Below are 25,094 nucleotides of genomic sequence, written 5' to 3'. Positions count from 1 at the left end.
TTCTCCTAGGCAAGAAATGGCCATACATTTGCTTTCTGTTCTGATACGGTCAGCTTTTATTTCTGCCTGTAACTCTTCCTCACAGCAGAGACTCTCTATTCCTACATCTGGCTAGAAACACAGAGGTCAGTCTGCAAAACAAAGGCTTTCATTGTGCTTCAGGAAGGCCATCCAGTCTTTTCAGTTGTAGTTGGGCACAGTCCAACCAGTGGCGCAAGCAAATTAACCCCTTTCCTGAGACTCTTATGAAGTCGCCTTTCAAACTCCCTTGAAATGTACATAGCTGGTTTGCAGGCAGGGGTTAACAGCAATTTCTTTTAGCCATTTCCGAAAAGGAAACGCACACCTTTGAAGATGGTCCAGTTGATATCTGCTTGGGCTACGAGGCACTCTGAAGCATCTGCTCTTTTTTCCTGGCATCACAGAAGAACTGGAGCTTCCTGGGCAACAGCCTCACCTCCACAGGCATGGCTTCGTATTCCTCACTGTCTATAGCCAAGGAGCCTGCTGTATCCTGCAAAGAAATCAGGGCATGAAATAACCTCTTGCAGCAGAACTAACAGACATGCTGCCTAAGCCTGTGGCTGAACAACGGTTTCCCCTCACAGTGATGTACCAGAACATACTTAGGACAGCAGCTATTCCTACTTCAAGCTAGGTGACATTTTAAGGTGTGGTTTTGTTTGAGAAATTAATAGCTCATTTGGAAGTTCCTAGTTTTTCTGCAATGGCCATTGTCTGCAGTACTTTTTTAGTGTTACTCCACTGCATCTACTTTCAATAAGCTTCAAAACATGTGTCATTAGGCCTATAGAGTTTTGCTGTGATACAAACAAAAGGAACCCTGATTTTATCACAGGAATCCTTTCTTTCGTTAGCCAAGTCTCATTCATTGGTTGGGCTAATATGCAGTGGCAGATTCTGTAAGAGGTTGTGCCTGTCACATAGATGCCCTAAAACCTAGATCTTCATCCCTCCAAAAACCCAAAGGAAGTGTTAGGTCTAGCACAGACAAACACACTCTACTTCCATCTTACCTGCTCCTTTCCAGCTATCATCGAGGTCATTCACATAATCAAACTCTGTTCTACCCGGGTTTGGGAGCTGTTTGTGCTCTCAATTTTCGGTTCTGTGGAAGCAAGGTGGGAGGAAAACCTGGGTAGCTTTTCTTCCTACATTGCTTCCACACAACCAAAAATTGGGAGCACAAACAGCTCCTGGTAGAACAGTTTTTTGATTGAGTGTGTGAATGAACGAGGTGCCAAAATGCCTAGTTTATAGTTAAATAAACCTAGTTAAATGCCTTACAAACACCTTCAAACTTTACACAGGGAATACCCCAAGAGGCAGCCACTGAGACTATCACCCAGCCACGAGAAAGTCTTCTCCCACTGGACCATTCCAAGTGTTCCATCTCAGAATATCTATTTCTGCCTTCTAGGGGTTGGATAAACCAGCCCCTCCCTCCCAACACACACACAAAACACCCCTAAGCAGCAGAACTGAAAAAACTCCTTGTAGCTGGTTTAGAATTCAAAATCTATCACACACTGGAAGGGTCTGTAAATGCAAGTTTTTTGTTTTGTTTTCTGCCTGATTATCAAATGTATGGCAAGATTAGGGGGCAAAACATCATTTTGTTTTCTTTTATGTTGTCTTGAACCTTTCCCCTGTATGCATCAATATATCCCCCAGTTGGGAGTTTGTGTGTGACTTGTGAATTTGCATCTGGGGAACTTCTCCTTGCTGCAGGATTCTAGGGGTGATAGAATCCCGGAAGAGAGGAGAGGCCTCAGGTCTCACGCAGCAGGGACTGATTACCCTTCCACACAGTGGCTGACAACAAAGCACTATTGTTAAGAGCAAACAAGCAAAGTTGCACTAGCACAATGAGATCACATAATTGCAGTAAAAAAACCCCAAGGATTTACACAGTTGTGCAAAAGTTCCAGTTAAAACAAATGAGGTGTGCTGCAGTTGTGCACTGCTGCACAAGCACGCTTGTAGTAATGTAGCACTGGTCTGGAACACAAGCTCCAGGCTTAGCACAAGTAGCCAGCACAACAGTTTGGAATTTGTGTAGCACCCTTCCACAAGCACTTCATTAGGATTTCAGCCAGTTGCTTCATCCTGAGGACAGAAAGAGGACTCAAAACCAGTGGTAAGACAGAGGTGCAGAGGACGAGGCAGCATCCAGTGAGCCTCTCTCCAAGTTCCCCACAGATTCACAGCATGCTGCTTGGAAGGGCACAATTAACCTTTCTCCTTTATTATTCTGCTGCTGTTTGTGCAGATGTACCACATGGATATTCAGGGATCCCTCTCTCTTCCTAGAGTACCCAGGCTGTTGCATAACAGAGTTGGTACATCTTTGCTATAAAATTGCACCCTACCCTACAGGACCCCATAGGAAGCGTTAAGTACACATTAACAATCTAGGGAAAGACACACCACAGCCTAAGGAATCTGGGAGCAGTTTGACAAGCAGTCTCTAATGTTGTGAAATCTCCTACACGGAAAGGAAATAGTGCGAAAGTCATGTCATGATGATACATGCATCTGTTTCACTGTGTCTCTTTGCAGTGGGAAACTGGCCAACCACAACTTCCCAACACATGTATAGCAGCAGAATACACACCTGAGCATCACACTTGTGCACTCCCCACCCCTACACAGGAGCACTTTCTGCGTGGGCAATTCACACCGCTTATAGCCCATAGGCCTTTAAGTTCCATCTGCTGCTGACTTTGATAACATGAAGACAAAGATGGCAGATACATAGATCAGCATGGTCCACCTTGGCCATACAGAGAGACAGAAATGGCCTGTAGGACTAATGTTATGTCCTTGATTTTTCTGAGGAAGGAGAGGTGAAGCTGGCCCATTCCATTCAAAGTTTGAGCTTATTCTTTCTGCCTCTTTGCACTCAAGGAAGCTTGCTTCTGTCTCCTCTAAGAAAAAAAAAGGGGGGTAAGTTGCCAAGACATCCTCAGCATTTGATTTCTCACCTCTGGAAGCTGCAAGATGCACCTACTGGCCTGAAGACACTGGCTTCCTTCTGGACACAAGTGGGGGTCCTGCATCTTTTGGCTTCTGGTCAAAGCAAAGAAAGAGAGGAGCAGAGTAAACATTTATAGGCATGCTTAAAAAGCATGAGAACCAAGAGCAGTGGGGCAATATTTCAACGCCTCCTTGGGGCAAAAAAAAAATAATAATAATAACCAGCTGGGAGGAACTTGAGAAGTTCTATGCAGTTCCTCTATGAGCCAGATAGATATACCACACAGAAAAGGTTGTGCCCCTGACGCATCCTGTGCTAACAACAGAGCCCTGCTGCTCTTGCAGCATTGGCCAGCCCTTTTCTGAAGACCCCTGAGCAAGGGTAACTTTGGATGCAGAGCGAGAGCGTGCAATTGCATCTTAAGCCACTCTAAGAGCCTACTCATACAACCACTGTGAGCTCAGGGCGAGGCAACTGTAATACTGCTTCACCAAGCACCCAAGTGGGCAGCAAGGGCATTAATGCAAGAGGGATGATCAAGAATACAAACAATTACTGTTCAAGTATACATGTAGCTTTGTTATGAGAAAAGGAAAAGGCAACAAAGTCAAATGATAAGATACACAAACCATACATCATTACAAATTCTAGTGCCTAGAAAACTTCAGCTATCTTTGAATGTGTGAGCTAGTTCAGGGATTCCCAAACCTTTTAAACAAGTGTACCTCTTCTGTTGCAAGTCTTCAGCTGAGGTACCTCAGAGAGTGCAATGAAACATACATGCAGAAGCTGGAGAGAGTGCGAGCAAGAGTTGTCACAGTAACCAAGCATGGAATGTTCAGAGAGGGATTTAAAAAGGACAGTTGGTGACAGAGAGGGAATTGGAACTTGGTTGTTAGGAGAGAGAGGTTGGACAGAACGTAGCTGAGAGAGAGACTGAGTTTGTGTGGTAACTGAACAAAGGAGATTGTTCAGGGGTTTGTGAGTTGGTCAGTGAATGTGTGGAGACTGTAGAACTAGAAGTACACTGGTGCAGTGCTCTAGAAACCTGGAGTGTTAAGCCTGAGAAAGAAAGCTTGAGTGAGAAAAATGCCCAGAAGCAAAAACTCCTGGTAACCGACAGAAAGGTCTGGGTTATTTCACCAAGTTTTCAAACCAAGTTTAAATACCTCTGTCCCAAGTTATATACCTCCCTAAGCGTTACAATTATAAAGAAGGAAAAAGCACTCTGAGAGAGTGCAACAGCTGTCTTATTTAGCAACACCGCAGAGAAGTTGATGTGCCCTGCCTTGCAGAGATTTTATTTCAATCCTTTGTAAACAATAAACTTATTCTTATTTTGTTCTACATTTTAAGCCTTGTTTCTTTTATGCAATGAACATATACGTCTGTCCTGCACTCCTGAGGTTACATGACCAAGGGGTTAAGTACTGAGAGCAGGGTAATAAATAATCATATGGTGGCAGCAAATTCCCGGAACATAGAGACCAAGTTGATATAAAATAATATAAAACAAATCATCCCTGGACTTGGGAGGGGCATCAGAGTGTGATCCTGACACACAGAGAGCGCGCGCGCACGCGCACACACACACACACACACACACACACACACACACACAGTTAACTGGCTACACCAATCACTGGCTTACATCCTGACTATGTTACTCATGAGTACTCCCACTGAATTAATAGGACTCGTAAACCTGTCCCATCAATTTCAGTAAGACTGCTTATGAACAGCATAAGCTGGATGTTAGCTAGCCAGTAACTGAAGTTGCCCATTTCATAACTATAACATTTAAATATCTGTGTATACATATATGCATAAAAACACAAACTGAAGTATTACAGTTAGGGAGACAGGCTGCTATGGTCACTGGCTCACATCCACACTAAGTTACTCATAAGCAGTCCTATTGAAATTAATAGGCCCATTAATTTCAATTGGAGTAGTCAAACAGTAATTTTCTGAAGCCTACCTATCATACTTCAGCACATAGCCAGCCAATCAGGAGCAGAAGAGGAGGGTCTTCACCCTCCTCCCTCCCATTCTGCAGCAGATACATCATTGAGCATGCATTGGCTTCAAGCCAGGAATCCTCAAGTGGGGAACAAATAGAGCAGCTGCAATGTGGGGCAGCTGGGGAACTGCCTACTTGAAGTGAGCCTTTCAAGTACCCGAAGGGGTACTAGTACCCACTGTTGGGAACCCCTGATCTAGGATATGGATGAAATGGAAAAGCAAGTCCTGTGGCAAATTCAACATGGCTGGAAATCACTGTACAGTTTCTTCTGTGTAGGCATCTAAATGCTTTGCTAAATCTTTTACATTAAAATAAATAAATACATAGAGCATGTTTACAGGCATGGAATTCACTATGCGTACTGGATTCTCAATCTATTTATCTTCAATAAAAACACCCAACAGAACAACCATTCTTTTCTTTTACTTCTGCCATAGCTAAACCACTTGTAACACTTAGGCGCCACCATTCAAAACAGACCCTCTTGACAAGTGGAGATTGTGAAAAAAGGGAAAAGTTGTATCTGGAACATCAGAAAGAACCAAGTACAAGCAACTTCATCTAGCTACACCTCAAGAATTACAATCTCTGAGCCGTAAATAATGAAATAGTTTGGACACAAAGAAACACTGGAAATATAATACCATGGTAATCCCCAAGTGACCCAAAAGGGAGCTCAAGGTACAGATGGTTGATCTCTGTTAAAGAACTGAATGCATTAAGGACAGACAAATGAGAAGAGAAGGCTATGGATCAAGTGCAGTGGGGAGGAACCGTGGCCAATTCAAGGACTTGGCTTGGCTTGTGAAATGAACGGTTTTGTCAGCCAGCCTAAATTAAAATGGATTACGAATTCCTTGGGCTGCCTAGTCCCTTTTAACACTTAGGATTGCAGCCTTAATAATTAATGCTAAGCATACTTGCTTGAAAGTCAGTTCCATTAAGATCAATGCAACTTACTTCCAAGTCAACGCATTTCAGATGGATCGTTCATTCTTTCAACCACTCTGCAAGGCAAAGTTACCATCTCAGTTTCCATGTGGGGAAGAGAGGACACAAATATGCAACTTGCCCCAAGCTCTTGGTCAGACGAGATCCAAGGCTTGTACCAAGGATAAAAGTCAATTAATGGCAGTAGACTAACAAATAAACCCAAGGCTGCAGCACAGGTACGCTAAGCCACATGCAGCTATAGCAGATCCCAGGAACGTTTAAAGTAAAGGTAAAATGTGCCATCAAGTCAGTGTTGAGTCAGGCCATCTTATTTATTTATTATTTATTTTCCTATGTAAATCGCTTTGAGAATAAAGTATAGTAAAGTGAAGTAAAGTAAAGTGTGCCGTCAAGTCGGTGTAAATTCCTGGTGACCACAGAGCCCTGCAGTCGTCTTTGGTAGAATACAGGAGGGGTTTACCATTGCCATCTCCCGCGCAGTATGAGGTGATGCCTTTCAGCATCTTCCTATATTGCTGCTGCCCGATATAGGTCTGGGAAACATACCAGCGGGGATTTGAACCGGCAGCCTCTGGCTTACTAGTCAAGTCATTTCCCCACTGCACCATTAGGTGGCTCTTTAGGTAAAGTATAAAGGGATATGGGAGCCAGCGCGGTGTAGTGGTTACAACAGGGGTAGGCAAACTTGGTTCTTCAGCCATTGCTGAACTACCATCATCCCCAGACACAATAAATTGTGGTTGGGAATGATGGGAGTTGTAGTTCAACAAGAGCTGGAGTGCCAAAGGTTGCCAACCCTGGTCTATGATACGGCTACACAACGTTGGCCCTCCAACTGTTGGACTACTATTTCCATTATCCCTGACTACTGGCAACTGTGGTTGGGGATGGTGTAGTCCAACAGCAGCTGGAGGGCTGGAATTGTGCAGCCCTGGTCTATGACTCACTATGCAGTCGTGGCCACTTCCAGAACAAAATTACAGAACAGACTCACAATGTTATCTGCTGAGGACTGCTCTGTTAAGCACAGAAGACAACTGAAAATATAGTGCAAGAATGTTTGTGTTGTTTAGAAATGTCAACAAGATGGAGGCGGCGAGAAATAAGGGAACAGCAAAAATGTACAGGCATACCATCTTACTGCGGGGGTTCCGTTTCTCGCCTACAACCACGAGTAATGAAACTGCAAATAATGAGGCATTATGCCTATGGGGATGGGGGGTTAGATTCCTGTATGTGTAAAAAAAGAAGAAGGTGAAACTGTTTTTAAAAACAAAAAGGTGAGTGTCATACCATGCTCTGAGGGTGTCCATGTGCCCGGCAATGACCCCCAAAACTGTCAATCCAGCCAATTTTCACTGAAAAATCATGGGTGAAAAAACTTTTTTAAAAAAACAGAGAAGCCACAAAATGGTTCCTTGTCATAAAATAGCAGTCGGAGGTCATTTCTGGCTGACTGCAGCTCATGGATAAGCGAAATTAACCCCCCTTTGGCCAAGGCTTTCTCGTGTATGCCGAGTTTGGGTGTCAATCACCCAACTGCAGATACACGAAACCGTGGAGAGCAAATCCGCGGATAGTGAGGTCCGCCTGTAACGCAAGATAAAAAGGTGTGAAGGAAGAGTAAAAATTAAGGGTTTTTTCTAAAATGTATATATTTAATACTACACTGCCATATTATTATAAGAAGCTGCAATAGTGTTAAGAGGATAAAATAAAGATGGGGCCCTAATCAAGGGTGACCCATTTGGCAAGAGATGCTTGCTGCCTCCAAGGGTGTCATGACAATGCCCAGCAGTGCCCTTGTAGAGCACATTAGGGGAGGATTCAGAAGAGACGTGCACACAAGAAAAAGAATGGCACTATAGAAAAAGAATAGCAAGAAGTGAACATAGGAGGTTCACTTATTGTCACAAAAAGGCCACAGTTTTTCTTTGGAACTGGGCACTACTGTGTGCCAGCAAGCAAAGCTCCAGCTACAGACACATGTCTACTTGTTTCTCCAGATTCTGGCCTAGAAGAGCCAACTTGGAAAGGTGGTCAGCTAAACGCTGGCAGAAACCTTCTTCCATACCAGGCCTCCAGTTGGCTTAACAGCATTCTCATGCTGCAATTAGCCGGAGATTTTTCTGGGGTTCACTAGGGTTCATCACAAACACAGCTCCTTTCATCTACTACTACAACAAATATTTATATACCGTTCTTCAACCAAAATTCTCAAAACTAGTTTACACAGAAAAATAAGTAATAGATAAATAAGATGGCTCCCTGTCCCCAAAGGGCTCACATTCTAAAAAGAAACATAAGGCAGGTACCAGCCACAGCCACTGGAGAGATGCTGTGCTGGGCTTGGATAGGGCCTATTCAAGGCTTGAAGGCATCTCTCATCTGATGGTTCTCTTTAGCAGGCATTTACTCTTCCTGTGTCTTCACAGTGGCCTTTGTTGATTAATCCCTGTCTATTTCATTTCTAAATGTAATCTTCCTTCTAAAGGTCAACCATATCACATATCCCCTGGCGTGACCTACCATCTCACCCACATGAGAACCCTGAATCAATCTATCTGTCTATCCATCTATCTATCCAGTTGTCTATCAAAAAACCCAAACATATTAATATAGATCATCACTCAGTGACACAACTCAGTGGTAGAGAGATATGCAGAGATCAAGGAAACAAAGAAGAGATCTACAGTGGTCATAGAAACCACTAGTTAAAACCTGGGATTAGCTACCAAGAATAGACATTTTCAGTGTCCTTGCTGACTTAAATCAACACACTGATGCTATCATTAAAAGGAGTTATTTATGCCAGGGGTACCAGTTTGACTACCTACTCTGGATTTCAGAACAACAAAAATCCTGTCTATCAACTGCCTTAGATTTTTGTCCTTAACACTCTCTACTACCACCAACAAAAAAGAATTCAATGTTATGGTTATAATTGGAGATTCCCAGCACTCACCCTCTTTTTATGTACTCTCCCTTACTGATGGTATCTGGTTCAATGCAAATATTCATGAAGTCTTCTGTACGCTTAAAAAATAAGTTTAGAAAAGAACACATTAATAGCATTATTCATAGCAGTTCATAAATATTCCTCTGAAAGGCAGATATGTCCAACCTACTGCTTCTGAATGACATTATCAGCTTCTCCCATTCCCTGAGAAAGAGTAATATTTGGTAGGCAGCAAGTATACAGCAATAGCTATTTTTGTGTGTCTTAAAGGAACACTTGTCAGGTTAAAAATTAGAGAGAGTACATATTCATACACATATACAAATCCTTATCTTTATTTATGCATACCAAAAGGCTAATTTAGAGGATTAAGAATATCGCTTTGCATTAACATCTCTGGTGCCTTTTCTTTTTTTTGTACTTCATCACGAAGGCAATGAAAAGAGGCTTATCAGTTTCACCAGCTCTTTATGAACTACAACAAAGCTCTCACAAGAAATAATTTTATTAGATTTTGAAGCAGGGGGGTGGGAGTTTTGAAGAGAATAAAAAATTAACTAAACCTCCTCTTTTATAGGCTCATTTTAGAGGAAGCAAAGTAAATTGAGGAATAACTTCTTACATATTTCAATCATCCTTTAAGCCAGGATTCTCGAACTGGCAAGCAGAGACTCAGAACTTAAGCAGCAAACAGTGCAAGCTCTGTGAGCAGAGAGAGGGAGGGAGAGAGGAAGAGAGAAAGATGACAGGGTACAACCAAGCCTACTGTGGAAGGCCCCCAGACTGACATGCAGAGTTGAGTCCTCACAGCAATAGACTGCTCTTAATTCAGCCAGAGGCCTCCTGAGCAACATAGAGCATGTGAATGGGGAGGAGGGAGCAATTTTCACTGATCTCCCCTACCTCCAGAAATGCTCTCTGCCTTTCAGAATTACGTCCCTGAAGGCTGTGCAATCCTCAGGGACATATTTCTGGAGGGCAAAGAGCACCTCTGGAGGCAGGAGAGATCAGCAGAAATTGTTCCCCATTTCCCTGCCCCATGTACTCTGCTGCTCAGGAAGCCTCTGGCTGTGACGAAAAAGCCTCTTGCTGCATCCTTGGAATGCTGATTTGCATATCAGATAAAGAGCGCACTGGGCTCAAATCTTATTGGCAGCCCTGCTGGGTCCTTCATCAATGTGATCATTGATCAATGTGACTTAGGTGACATTTGATTGAAAACTGGGCGTACAGGTAAATTTCCTTCAATATGCAGAGGAGTATTCAGTTCAGTAACTAGTACATCAATTCTTCATATAAAATGCCTCAGTTGAACCTTCCCGTTTTCTCCTAATCTAGACATGGTACAGGTAAGTTGTAAATGACAACTCTTAAGACTGCTTCTCACAAAGACTTTACTTTGTATTCAAGCAAAGGCAGACCTGTATATGCGCTGTGCCAACATCATCATCAATAAAAGCCAAACATCATCATCATCATCATCATCATCATTTTTACATTTATATCCCGCTCTTCCTCCAAGGAGCCCAGAGCGGTGTACTACATACTTGAGTTTCTCTTTCACAACAACCCTGTGAAGTAGGTTAGGCTGAGAAAGAAGTGACAGGCCCAGAGTCACCCAGCTAGTTTCATGGCTGAATGGGGATTTGAACTCGGGTCTCCCCGGTCCTAGTCCAGCACTCTAACCACTACACCATGCTGGCTCTTTACTGAACCCACAAAACCAAATTCTGCAGCTGATATAAAGTGCAAATTAAGCACCCTTGCATTATTTCCTATCATTTATTCTGCAGTTTTTTGCAATTTTGCAAAATTTATTCGACTTTCCCTAGTCATGGACAGGGGAAAAGAGCCACACTGAACATTGATGCCCAGCTCTCTGACCACTGGGAAACTTGTTCAGAAGACTCCCCTTTGGCAACTGTGATCCATAAGGCATGGTTTGAACACGTAAGTATATTTCCACTACCACAAGGTCTAAGAGCTTGCTTTTAAATAAAGGAAGCAAAGAATCTGAGCAAGCCGAAAACATGAACACAAAACACACACGCATGCACAGAACTGTGGACATAGATATCCATGGTGAAGAGAAAGTCTTCAGGTCTCTGACCTTTTTGCAAAGACCCACTTTAAAATGTATGCAAATGGCAAATAGATCCCCACTTGTGTGTGGTTTGGGTTCTTTTGTATCTCCCTTTAAAATCCACATGTCTGTCTCAAAATGGTTTGTCATTTTCAGTTCAGGTTCAAGATACTGCTCCTAAGATATGTAAAGAGGCCATTTACTACTCATGCCCAGCAAACACAATTTAAGGAAAAGGCTAAAAAGCAATAGAATTTCAAGACTTGGAAGGAAAAGTTAGGATTCTTTTATGCTTGTTCTCTTACTTTCAGGTCAAGATGTCTGTTCTGGGTGGTGATGGAAAATTCAATGGCAGACAGCTGCATTTCTTGCCAGGCCTCAGGGGTCACCTCTTTGGGGATTTCTGAGGGCCAAGAGGGAAGATATTGTTAAGAAGAAAGATGGAAAAGCAGTATGCATCAAGACCAACAAAGAGTAATTTTTGTTCTCTTTCTTGTTACATCCATCTGTATTTAATGCGTATGGCTGAAAGGCAATGATAGAAGCTGAGAAGGGGAAAGTTCACTTAACAACAAAGGAGAGGACCGCTTAGGTTTTACTGAAACAGCTGATGAATCACACTACATCAGGGGTTGTCAAACTTAGTTCCCCAGATATTAGACTTCAATAACTAGGTGGGCCAGGAGGGCACTGCTCCGTGTGCCAACACCTGCTGAAGCTCATTTGTCGAGCACGCAGGATGGGGCCTTCTTGGTCATTGCCCCCACACTGTGGAACTCTCTTTCAGATGAGGTCTGCATGGCTCCCACTCCCCATCATTTGGAGGAGACTGAAGACTGCCCTTTTTATATGGAGAGGAGAGTTGGTCTTGTGGTAGCAAGCATGGCTTGTCCCCTTAGCTAAGCAGGGTCTGCCCTGGTTGCATATGAATGAGAGACTTGATGTGTGAGCACCATAAGATATTCCCCTCAGGGGATGGAGCCGCTCTGAGAAGAGCAGAAGGTTTCAAGTTCCCTCCCTGGCTTCTCCAAGATAGGGCTGAGAGAGATTCCTGCCTGCAACCTTGGAGAAGCCGCTGCCAGTCTGTGTAGACAATACTGAGCTAGATAGATCAATGGTCTGACTCAGTATATGGCAGTTTCCTATGTTCCTATGTACTCAGGCCTTTGGTTAACCCGTCTCCCTAATGAATGTTATTATTTTTTTAGTGTTATTTTAAACAAAATTTCATGATTGTTTTAACAGTTGTTTTTAATTTGTTGTTTACTGTCCTGGGACAAACGGTGGTACACAAATGTAAATAAACTCCTATTTATTTAATGTAAATAAATGTATTCCATTTATTTACATTAAATAAATGGAAATCTTTCTTTCTTTCTTTCTCTCTCTCTCCTTCCTTCCTTCCTTCCTTCCTTCCTTCCTTCCTTCCTTCTCTTCCCATTAACTAAAAGCAAACAAACTAAACAAACCAACATTGTGGCTGGGGCTGATGGGAGCAAACGTCCAACAACATCTGAGCATCCCTGCACTCCACGGACACAGTGGGAGAGACAGTGCTTCAAACGGAAGCTTTACCAAGAAGAAAGTAGCCGTGTTTGCACATCTGCTTACCTTTGGGGGTAGGTGCCCAATAAAGTGCAAGCCTCTTGTAAAGCCTGATGTATAAAGGTGGTCTAGACATCTTCTGCTCTGGCTCCTCAGGAGGCCTTGGGGTTGGGCCCACATAGGTGAGGGAGGCTAGGTGCTTTTGAGGCCACTCCTTGGATTTTGATCAGAAAGAAAGCAAAAGATCCATTTCGACAGGCTATCTACAGGATGAACTAGATGTTCTTCAGTCTAGGAACCCTGGTTTCTACAAGGCTGCTACAAAAGAGAGGGGGAAGGGTGCCATTTGCATGGCAGAAGCCGAGGGGTGCTCAAGCTTTGTCACTTCTCCACTAGGACTATTCCGCAGCTCCTTTCCCCTAAAACATATGTAGCTGCCTTACACTGAGTGGGACCACTGATCCATCTAGTTCAGTACAGTCTATGACTAGCTGGAGATGCCAGGGATTGAACCTGGGACCTTCTGCATGCAAAACAGATGCTCTACCCCTGAGCTACAGCCTCATCCCCCCTCCCCAAATGTCTCCAAGCACAGAGGTGGCCAAATCAGGTGGGCCAGATGTGCAACAACATGCATTCTGGAACCCCAGCTGAGGGGAAAGAATCTGGGAGCAGAGGTTCCTGGGAGAAAACTGTGGACTGGGGAAGGGCTAAGCAACCCTTGCCTGCAAATGGCACACAACCGCCAGGACTTTGCACCAGTGTGGCAGCAACCACGCTTCCCAGATCTGCACCTAATGAACATCTACTTCTGCACTTTGAATCATAACAATCACAAGCAAGAGCATGAAATGCAACATCTGGTGTCCCCACCACAGAACACAATATTTGAAACAGCAAATTTACTGAGAAAGTCCTAGGACTCCCCAACCACACTAGTGCTGCAAGAAGAAAAGTGGGTCTTTGGGGAAGATCAAGGAACAAAAGGGACATAGCTAGTTTCTCAACACGCAGAGCTTAACTGTGGAACTCAATGCCACAGGACATGGCTGAGAGAGGACAAGTGCTTAGAAAAAGGGACAGATGTTATTTAAACTAGTTATTTAAACTAGCCATTGTATCAGATCACACATGTAAGCCATTTAATCTCTGCTTTGCAGCATAAAGGACTAAGCAATATCAACACTGCATTCTTGTTAGGGAGAGGATGGGAAGGAACTATGCTTTCCCCCAAACATCTCATGCTAGCTGGTGCAGCAAGCAGGTAACTGGCTAGTTCTAATCTAACGGAATCTTGCAACATGTTTACAATGTGATATTATCTGCTAATGAATCAAGAGAATGGTGTGAAGGGGTGTGTGTGCAGTTCCTTTAAGATATGTCGAATCCTTCAGTACTTGAGAACTTTAAAACTAGAACAATTAACCTTTCTGCTCATTTTGCGACAGAAGGTAGGATGACTGCAAGAGGCAGATTACCAACAGTCCTGTCGGCACTATTTATAGGCACCACTTACGTCAACTGAATAAATCTCAGGGTGAAGCATTAGCATCACAAAACCCTGAGAAAGAGATGTGTACTAGAGGAAAGCAGCACAGTAGCCTCCAACGGGTCTCCACTGCACTGTAGCATCTCTTCGCCCTTCCAAACTCTAGTTAAATACCCTCTAGTAAGTTCTAGCAGCACAATATTATTTTAGCAGCATTCTAGAACTTTGATTTTTAAAAGCTCTACCGTCTCCCCAGCTATGTGGCAGAGCATAGCAAGTACAAAACTGGCTTCCTATCAAGCCTGTGCAAAGGGCCAGTTTTGCATATGTTAGAGCGGGATTTTCAACGGGGGTACATGGATCCTTAGAGGCAGTGTTCTCCTGAATTTTCTTCATCTGTGTGTGGAATGAGTTTCCTGGGTGGCAGTATCAAGGCAGTGGGCGTGCACATGCATTCAGAGTGGGCCTTCCTGATTCAGCCTGAGCGGGCTCTAAAACTAACTGAGTGGACATCAAAAAACTTGTGAGCACACACACGTGTGCATGCCTTAGAGGGAACACTGTTTAGGGGTACTTTGAGGTGTCAGAGGGGCCTGAGGGGGTATGTGGAGCCCACCTGGCTCATAGGCATGCTGCGCCACTTGCGCCTGGTCAGAGGGATCTGTCTCATCAGCTGAGACAACTGATCCTCTCCAGCAGGAAGAGGAGTGTCAGGCAGCATCCCTCCCTCACTGAGTATCAGCCAGCATTTTCCTAGCTGCGGAGCCTGTGAGTCAGGCTGAGGGAGTGGTGGGCTGAGCCTGGGCAGTTAGCCAGTCAGTCACGAAGAGAGGAGGGAGAGGGAAGGGAAGGGCGAGGCCAGGCCAAGGGTATGCTCTGGAGCAATGGCCACCGGGCTCCAGTCCAGAGTGTGGGAGAAGAAAGGAAGCCTCAGCAGTGAGCTATGGATCACCAACAGGGACGGGGGTTGGCCTGACTCCAGGGCAGATTCGCTTGGCTTGTATTTTATTTCCCAGCAACTTTGATAAGATTTGCTCGACTCACAAGTACGATATTACAGTTCTTTGCTGTCTGCATATTTTACAATTATGTGGTACCTTAGCTGAAGGTTTGAGAAGGAGTGCACATGTTTAAAAAGGTTAAAGCTCCTTGTGTTATAGAAGAACTATGAAGTTTACACTGCCTTAAATACTTTCCATAAACAATACAAGTTGCATCCCATTTCACACGTTATGAATAAACCGTATTTACCTGAATAGAAGACCACTCTGAATTTAAGACGACCCCTTAAAAACAGAGGATACATAGAGGTTATACCTATATTTACCCCAAAGGGAGAGGACACTAAATTTAAGATGCCCCCCCCTCCCAATTTCTAACATCAAAGAAAAGAAAAAATCTAGTCTTGGATTCAGGTAAATACATTACAAAGCTACTTTCATAGATGGTAATGGGGGTAGGGGAAGCGTCCTCCCAAAGCAAGTATGTTGCCCCTCCCCCCCGCCACTGCTGGACCTCTGGGGTAGCATCTGAAGGACTTTAAGAACATAAGAACAGCCCTGCTGGATCAGGCCCAAGGCCCATCTAGTCCAGCATCCTGTTTCACACAGTGGCTCACCAGATGCTGCTGGAAGCCACAGGCAGGAGTTGAGGGCATGCCCTCTCTCCTGCTGACTTTTAAATAAATAAAAGCATTCCTAGTGCTTTTACTTATCATAAATCCATATGCATTCAAAATTCTCTCCCATATGGGATCATGAATGCGAAATACAGTTATTCACCTAACATGTGGGATAAAGTTCACCCTTTCCAAATGCAGTTTGTCCCTTTTATGACACCCCCACCATCAAATATATTTTTATTCTGGTGCTGTCACTGGCTGCCTTATGCCAAGTGGGATGACTGGTTCCTGCTCTATGTGAAGTATAGTCTTCTCTATAGGTACCCTTTTTAGGCACCTCATTTATAGGCACCTTTTTATAGTGGTGATTCTCTTATATTTAGCAGGGGGAGAGAGAAACTGTCCCTATCCAACCCCAGGACAGCATTCCTACAACGGCTGTTGCTGGTTTCTACCTCTATGTTTCTTTTCAGATTGTGAGCCCTCTGGGGACAGAGAACCATCTTCTTTATTTTTATTCATTTTTCTTTGAGAATATTGGTTGAAAAGCAGTGTATAAATATTTGTCATCATCGTCACCATCTGTGTAATTTTGCCACCTCCCCCATGTATGACTGAGCTCCTTGGAGAAAGGGTAGGCTATAAATTGTATACAAGTGGACCGCATTATCTGTGGGGGTTCTGTTCCTGCAGATTACCACGGGTAACGAAACAGCAGATAATGAGTTATTGAGTCTATGGGGATGCGTGGATTAGGCTCCCAGACTAAAAAAACCCACCCCAAAACCACAAAAACAGGTCAAATAAAGTGCCCTATGACACTCTGCGGGTCTCCTGGTGTCCAGCAATGACCCCACAAAGTCCCAAATAGTTCCCCAAAGTTACTGATTGTCCCCCCACTTTTTTTTGCTGAAATGAGTCACAAAATGGCTCCCACAGACAAGATGGTAGCGAGAAAGGACCTCCGTGGTCATTTCCAGCCTTCTAGGCACCGCAGATACGTGGGTTTTAACCCTTTCATATCTGCGGATAAGGAGATCAGTTATCTATCTGACACTCGCAGGTATGCGAAATCGCCCGCATATAATGAGGTTTGCCTGTAATCAGTACATCTTTCCCAGCAGGAACTACCTGCAGCCTGTGCTTCTTTGCATATATTAAATCATGTCAATATAGACATATTGTGTCATGGCAATCACTTTTTAAGTTCTCGGGCAGAAGACCCTTTCCACTGGAAATGCTGGGCACTGAACCCAGGGCCTTCTGCATGCAAAGAATGTGCTCAGCCACTGAGCCATGCTGTGTCTTGTATGGGTGCCCACTTCCCTCAACACAACAACATTGTGTTGAGAGTGACCCCGTGAAGTCTGTTTACCTTTAATGTACTGAAAAAGTGGCTGACTTTGATTTTCAGAGGCCCAAGATACCAGTACCTGGAAAAGAACAAAAACAAAATATGCACAAAACCATTCTTGGGACGGGGAAGGCCATCTGTCCTAGTACAATTTCTATGACACCGGTTCCTTATAGCCTATAGTTCTGGATGCCCAGCCAACATGCAGCATAGTGCACCTGCCCCTGGCTCTGGGCTAAGGCAGGTGCAGATGCGTCGGTCAGTGAAATCTGACCCTGTGGCTCACTGAGAGGCAGCTGCAGCCCAACACCCCGGATCCTCCTCTGGTTTCACCAGACTCCTGGCTTGCTGTTTCCCTTGCTATATCACCATTCCAGCATCAAGCCTTCCATAGGATCACAGGAAGCTGCCTTACCCCAAGTAAGTCCATCTAGCTCAGTATTTACACAGACTGGCAGCGGCTTCTCTAAGGTTGCAGGCAGGAGTCTCTCTCAGCCCTGTCTTGGAGATATCCTTCCCCTACCGCTGCTACCTGGGCAAAGAGGCACTTTTTGACGTGGTGATTCTCTTTATTTAGCAGGGGGAGAGCAACTGGCCATATCCATCCCCAGCACAGTACCTCCAGTGACTGTTGCTGGTGTCTATCTTAAGTTTCTGCTTATATTGTGAGCCCTTTGGGGACAGGGATCCATCTTATTTATTTGCTATTTATCTGTGTAAACCAGGCTAAGCCATTTTTGGAAGGGCAGTATAGAAACTGAATAATAATAATAATAATAATAATAATAATAATATTCAGCAGTGTGGCCTCTCCATCAGCCTGAGGAGGACCATCTACCATCTAGCCCCTCCCCTTTGAAAACTTTTAAAGATTTTGAGCCCCTTGAGGAAAGGATTATTTTTAAAAATGCTATAAGATGCTCTGATGGAACAGAGCAGGATAGAATGGGACAGAGAGGGTAGAAATCAGTAAATATTCATGAGTAGCAAAAACAAACTGATCACTTCTCGTCGCAGAAACAAAACCACTGCCTTCTGCAAGGTGTACCAAGACCCATATGACTAGTTCAGAAGCTCAAGAGCCCTCCAGAAGTAAAACAGAAACTCTCCAAAAATAAGATTCAAAAGTCTGCTTATCGTAACAAGATCCCAAGCTCTCCCCCTGGAGAAGGAGGCTACCTCTACCCGAGAAATCTTTTGTTCCTGAATATAGTTGTCAGCTGGAGCAGTTGGAGACAAATCACAAGGAAGAACCCACCTTATTCTCCAGGATGCACCAAGTGAGAACCCAAATGTGACTGAAGTTCAAGTGTGTAAGGCTTGAAAACTATCTCTCATACCAAGCACTTGAGAACAGAATGTGAATACACTACAAAGGATAAAGATAGTAGGCCTATGCATTAGAATTTCCATCTCCTAGCCACCTAATGGCACAGCGGGGAAATAACTTGCTTAGGGAGCAAGAGGTTGCTAGTTTGGATCCCCACCATATCGGGCAGCAGCGATATAGGAAGATGCTGAAAGGAAGGCATCATCTCAAACTGCATGGGAGTTGGCAATGGTAAACCCCTCCTGTATTCTACCAAAGACAACCACATGGCTCTGTGGTCAGCAGGAGTTGACATCGACTCGACTGCACAGCTTTACCTTACTGATATGTGCCACCTTTCTGGCGCTGTGCAGTGGTGGGTGTGCTCCTGGCGTGGCAAGCGTCAGGAAGTACTTGCTATTTCTAGTGATTTCAACATCACTGCCAATCACATTTGTAAAGGATGGAGACACACAAGTAGTGAGGGGTCACATAATGGATCTAAGGTTCTGAGCTGCTATAAGCTGCTCCATAAGGCTTTCTCAGCTTTTTAAAACTTGTTTTTAAATTCTTCTGATTATTTAATTGTTGTTTTACGCTGTTTTTAATTGTTAATTATTTTTATGCTTTATAATTTTTGTTTTAATTATTAATTGATTTTAATGGTGTTTTAATGTAAACCACCCTGAGCCTTTTGGAAGGGCGGTATAAAAGTTTTAATAATAATAATAATAATAATAATAATAATAATAATAATAATAATAATAACAACGGCGGGTGCATGGACCGATTACTTTGCAGAAACTGTTTCGAATCGTCACAAAAGTGATTAGTTATGGACACGCCTGATAAATAACTACAATGGACCATATTTCAATAGTTTTATCTTATGAGCTCGTGTCACATGCCCTTATTTTAAATATGATATTCTGTATCAAGCTGGTCATTGACCGCAATACAGTGATCTGATCTGATTTGATCTGTTTCAAACGGCTTCCATGCAGTGCACGTACTAACCAGGCTCTGGAGAACTAGCGCACATTGTCAATAATACTCTGTGCCCTCAGCCACCTCAGAAGCAAATCTATTTTGTAGAACCCCAAAGCAGAGACTTCAGCACAGTGGACCACATTACGATCACTACTTTTCACTTTAGCTCCAAGAATCTTGGCTTGGAGGAAGGGGATCCCAGGCTGGTTGTACAAAAGAGGCTGAGGAAGACAGCCTCTTTGGGAATAATGCACATCACATTGACCTCTGTACTGTCCGACAAATCCTCACAAGATACAGCTCAAACACAGCATCCCACAGTTGGGGATATGGGAGAAACGAACATAGTTTCCATGAAACAATACAGGCAGGAAGAATGCAGTACTATAGATCTTTACTTGCTGACTTTCGCTCCTGCATCTCTGTAAGATCCCCATCTTAACCCAGTTAAGGCGAACACGGGCTGGTCTTTGTTCCCCTGTAAAGGAAAGAACAAAACAAAAAGGAGTGACATCTGATACAAACCGGACAGTCCAGACAAACCGGACAGTGACTCTAATCTGCAGTGATCCCAGCCACACCAGATCCAATATTCAATGGTGGGCAGAACGAAATGCCCAACCACTAAGTGCTACCTACTCCAGACAGAAAGGAAGTACAAATCAATGCTTCTATGGAGGGGTTTGGGTGTACCTTTTTGGACATGGGTCATTTCATTTTGTGGATACCAGTGAACGAAACCAGAAATTGCTGAGTAATTGCTCCCCCCACTCCACACTAAGTGAGGAAAGAGGAACCTTTTTAAAGTGGTGATTCTCTTTATTTAGCAGAGGGGGAGCAACTGGCCCTATCCATCCCCAGCACAGGATCCCTCCTGTGGCTGTTGCTGGTATCTGTCTTATGTTTCTTATTTAGATTGTGAGCCCTTTGGGGGCAGGGAGCCATTTTATGTATGTATGTATTTATGTCTATGTAAACTGTTTTGGGAACTTTTGTTGAAAAGCGGTATATAAATATTGGTTCTATTCGTACTCATCATTACTATAAACACAGGGAAATTTTCACAGTAACTTTACAGAAGTGAAACCTCTTTTTTCCTTCCCAAAAGTGCTTCTGTTATACAGAGTGTGGTCACACTTGCACTGTTGAACCAAGACGAACTCTGGGAAACCCCCATATGACTTCTTAGGATGAGATCGTTTTTAGGGAAGGGGGAACAGTAAAATGCAAACCTGCACATAAAACATGTGAGCAGTACAAAAAACACATGTCCTCTTGAATAATCCCTCCAGACATGCTAAATGCTGTTTATATGAACACAACCTTTATTTTTGCCCAAAATTCATGGGCAACAAATGAGCATGGGCAGCAATTATAATTGCTGATGCTTTAAGCAGTCTCTTGCTCTCTTCCTTTTCCTTGCACTACATACTAAGGGCATTCACACAACCAGCCCTACCTGGTTGTGTGGAGCGCCAGGATCGGTTGCACCAGGGTAGTGAGGTAGAAGGGCACGAACACAGCTTTCTACTCCAGTCCCCAGCACTGTTCCCTTTTACCCCTGCTAACTGGGTAAAGAGGCACTTTTTACCATGGTGATTCTCTTTATTTAGCAGGGGGAGAGCAACTGGCCCTATCCAGCCGCAGCACAGTACTTCCAGTGACTGTTGCCGGTGTCTATCTTGTGTTTCTTTTTAGAATATGAGCCCTTTGGGGACAGGGTTCCATCTTATTTGTTTGTTACTTCTCTGTGTAAACTGCCCTGAGCCATTTTTGGAAGGGCGGTATAGAAATCGAATTATTATTAATAATAATAAAATTGAAAGGCTGTGGCAGAAAAAAGACCAAAATAATCCCAGTGGTAATTGGTGCTCTAGGTGCAATTCCAAAACAACCTGAAGAGCACCTTAACACCATAGGGGCCACAGAAATCACCATCAGCCAATTACAAAAAGCAACTTTACTGGGAACAGCCTATATTCTGCAACAATATCTATAATAACAGCAACAACATTGATAATAAAATTCAGCCATCCCAGGTCCCTGGGAAGGCCTCGATGTCTGGATAAAACAAACCAGTCAATAACACCTGTCTGACTGTGTAAATAATAATAATAAAAAGAGATTCCCAGATGTTGTTGACTACAATTCCCAAAATCCCCAAGCAAAAGCTATTGCAACTGGGGATTCTGGGAGTTGTAGTCAACAACATCTGGGAATGCCTGTTAGAGGCAGCATTGGTCCCCAGTGGTGTGAACGCTAGGGCTGTCTGTACTCCAAGCGTCCATAGAGCCGGGTGGCAAGAGCACCTGGCAGCGAGGAAATCCTCCAGTGAACTGCATTCTTTACACAGTGCATTAGGGAATGCAGGAAGCCTCAGTCAGCTCTCCGCCCATGCCCATGCTGCTCCAGGAGTGCTTGCACATTGGTTGCGTGGGTGAACAGTGCTGGGAATCCTGGGAGTGGGGCTGGTCATGTGGGGGAAGGCAGGAAGGCTCTTGCCTTCTCCCTAGTCCAGGTAGGTTTTGGTCATGTGAACGTCCTTACTGTATGCTTCGCTTCGAACTATTCTATGGTGTCACAAACTGCTAGAGAAACAGACCTGACACAACAAGGAAAACTCTGGCTGCGTTCTCAAAATCAGGACTGCAAAATCAGGAAATGCAGGATTTTAAGGCAATCCTGGACAAACCATTCCAATTAACCAACATTTAATCAGGACAGAGATCCAGGATTGAATCACTGGTCATGATTAACGTTTTAACCAAGATCCTTGTGATTGTGAGAACGCAGCCATGGGGTGGGGGGGAAACATGCATAGAAGGAGCTGCTAAGAAAACATGCCTACCTTGATCTGAAGAACATCAAGTGGAATGGTCTCTCCTTTCAGGATGGACAATGTGGCGTCCGTGATAAATCTGTGAAAGAGTCAGAGGAGCAAATAGCAGAGCTTGTGCTTTGTACTCAGAAGATCCCAGGTTCCATCCACAGCATCTCTAGTTGAAAGGATCAAAGTCCTTTCTTTGCTCAAGAGCTTAGAGTGTAGCTGGCAGTTGAAGCACTTATACTGGACTAGATGAATCACACCAGCCTGATGCAGTATGAGGTGTGTCCACATATTCATGTATACACAGGGGTCCACAAATTATTATTTATTTAACATATTTGTATAGTACCCACTACTGAAGTCTCTACGTGGTTTACAGCAATTAAACCCAAGAAATCTTAACAGTTAAAACATATAAAAAGATCAAATTAAAATACCTATTAAAAATACCAAATGTCATAGGAATATAGGAAGCTGCCTTTTACCTAGTCGGACCATTGGTACATTAGTATTGTCTACACAGACTGGCAGCAGCTTCTCCAAGGCTGCAGGCAGGAGTCTCTCTCAGTCCTATCCTGGAGATGCCAGGCAGGGAACTTGGAAGTTGGAACCTTCTGCATGTAAATGTGCAGGTGCTCTTCCCAGAGCAGCCCCATCCCCAGAGGGGAATATCTCACAGGGCTCACATATAGTCTCCCATTCAAATGCAAACCAGGGCAGACCCTACTTAGCAAAGGGGGCAATTTGTGCTTGCTACCAGAAGAGCAGCTAGTACACCTCTTGTCTTGAATTTAAAGAAAAAACTGGACTTCTGAAAACAATCACATTAATGTCTCCTTGGAGGAAGGAAAGGATGCAAATACAAATACTAAAGATTGTGGAAATATAGTGGCAGAATTCTCATACGCGTGTCCTCCCATTCATGGGCCTGACTGACTCAGCCTTTGACAGCCCAGCTGGTAGTTAGTTCAAAGGGTATTGTTCAGAGGCCTTTTCTTGAGCCACCCGGTGAGCTTTGTGACCGAGCAGGCATTTGATCCTTGCTCTCTCACATCCAGGTCCAATATCTCTTGTAACTGCACTACAATGGCTCCAAAAATGAAAGACTAAAATTGTGGTTGGGATGAGCAGGGGATTGTCTGTTTTATGTTAAAGTAATTATCTGTAAGTCTTATCGGCTGACATGCTGTACCGCCTTCTGCATTGGGTGGGGGGCGAGAGAAAAGAGCTCTGCCCTTGCAAGGAGCAGCTCAAGTAACTGCATGAAAGGCTTGCTTTGCAACACTGGGCAGGTGGAAGCCATTTTTGCTTCTCTCCTCTCCCCACAAAAGCCCTTTTCGTGTCCAGGAATATGCCGGCGAGGGTTGTGTGACTCTCGTGAACATGTTCCTGGACACACAAAGGGTTTTTGAGGGGAGGGGAGAGAAGTGAAATTGCTTTTCTCTCTGTCTGTCCAGTGCTTTGAGTCAAACCTAGTGTGCTGTTAGTTAAGTCACTCAAGATACGAAGATAGGAAGCTGCCTTCTACTGAGTCAGACCATTGGTCCATCTAGCTCAGTACTGTTTACACCAGGGCTACTCAGCTTCAGCCCTCCTGCAGGTGCTGGCCTACAACTCCCATAATCCCTGGCTATTGGCCACTGTGGCTGGGGATTAGGGAAGTTGTAGTCCAAAAGCAGCTGGGGGGCGGCCTACATTGAGCAGGCCTAGTCTACACAGACTGGCAGCGGCTTCTTCAAGGTTACAAGCAGGAATCTCTCTCAGCCCTATCTGGAGATGCCCGGGAAGGAACTTGGAACCTTCTGCATGCAAGCACGCAGGTGTTCTTCCCAGAGTGACCCCGGGGCCAGTCACTTCTCTCTCAGCCTAACCTACTTCACAGGGTTGTTGTGAGGATAAACTTAACTATGTACACCGCTCTGGGCTCCTTGGAGGAAAAGCGGAATATAAATGTAATAAACAATCAAACAGGGCTTACATGTAGTCTCCCATTCAAATTCAAACCAGGATGGACCCTACTTAGCAAAAGGAACAATTCATGCCTGCTACCACAAGACCAGCTCTTCTCCTCCGTCATCCTTGCAAGGATGGAGCTATAACTTCACCCTTGCAATGCTGCACAGCCTTTCTGTTTAATATGGTTTCCAACCATGACCTAGTGGAGACTGGGTGGATTAGAAATTGAAATAAACACACAAGCATCCACAATTCTGCTCACTGAGTGGAAGTGCCTCAGGCAAGGAAGACTCCCAGCAGCCTCCAACAGATTCTCATTGTGGTTGCAGTTGGGAGAAGGGAAGCAGCAGCAGCAGCAGAAGTTTCCCTGGCTGTTGAAATGTCCACACAAGTGAGAGAGGACTCTGCCTCTCTTGCAAGCCTGTCAGTGTTTGCCAAAGGGCTTGGTCGAGGGGCAGAGTTTCTTCTTGCTTGCACAGCAGATTGGAGAGGGGAAGAGGAAGCAGGAGAGACTCTGGTTGCTTCTTTCCTCTTCCATAAGGCAGCACATGCTGAAGAATCCCTCCTTCTCTCCAAAGCCCTGAACACATGCCAGACAATTTGGCAGGAGGGCTGTCAGCGAGGACAAACAGGGGTTTGGCTAGTGAGCCAAGTTGACAAGGAAGAGACCAATGGTGACCCTAACCCTAAGCCCTGCTAACTGAGCAAAGATTATTCTATTTCAAGTGGTGGTGGTGATGATGATGATTTATTCCATTTCTATACCGCCCTTCCAAAAATGGCTCAGGGACAGATAAATACACAGAGAAATAATAAATAAACTAGCTGACCCTGCACAGAGCATCTGTGCACTCTTTGGGGCTGGAGGTTACCTCTTCTCCCCCACCTTCTGCCCCAGTCTCCACTTCCGGGCCCAGCCGCCTCTCCTCCCCACTGCCACTTCTGCTCTCCCCTTTCTTTCCCCCCTCCTGGGCCTTGCC

The 25,094-nt window shown here is 44.3% G+C and overlaps 1 protein-coding gene across 4 annotated transcripts in view; it reads right to left on the bottom strand.

Moving 5' to 3' along the window:
* Positions 1-27: 27 nt before the first annotated feature.
* Positions 28-25,094, bottom strand: part of AGK (acylglycerol kinase) — an 85,396-nt gene continuing 60,329 nt past the window's right edge. For all 4 annotated transcript variants that reach the window (XM_053254772.1, XM_053254770.1, XM_053254771.1 and 1 more), the window contains exons 9-16: positions 22,180-22,249; positions 19,730-19,809; positions 17,054-17,111; positions 12,635-12,782; positions 11,329-11,426; positions 8,947-9,017; positions 3,009-3,093; positions 28-514 (exon numbers count right to left, since the gene is read on the bottom strand). In XM_053254772.1, coding sequence (XP_053110747.1) covers positions 380-514; positions 3,009-3,093; positions 8,947-9,017; positions 11,329-11,426; positions 12,635-12,782; positions 17,054-17,111; positions 19,730-19,809; positions 22,180-22,249 — 745 coding nt within the window. In that variant the 3' untranslated portion in view covers positions 28-379. The remainder of the gene's footprint in view (positions 515-3,008; positions 3,094-8,946; positions 9,018-11,328; positions 11,427-12,634; positions 12,783-17,053; positions 17,112-19,729; positions 19,810-22,179; positions 22,250-25,094) is intronic.

Source organism: Hemicordylus capensis, chromosome 5 (assembly GCF_027244095.1).
Source record: "Hemicordylus capensis ecotype Gifberg chromosome 5, rHemCap1.1.pri, whole genome shotgun sequence".
Classification (NCBI taxonomy): Eukaryota; Metazoa; Chordata; class Lepidosauria; order Squamata; family Cordylidae; genus Hemicordylus; species Hemicordylus capensis.
The sequence above is the reverse complement of the archived record's forward strand: the minus strand, read 5'-3'. Positions and strand labels throughout refer to the sequence as shown.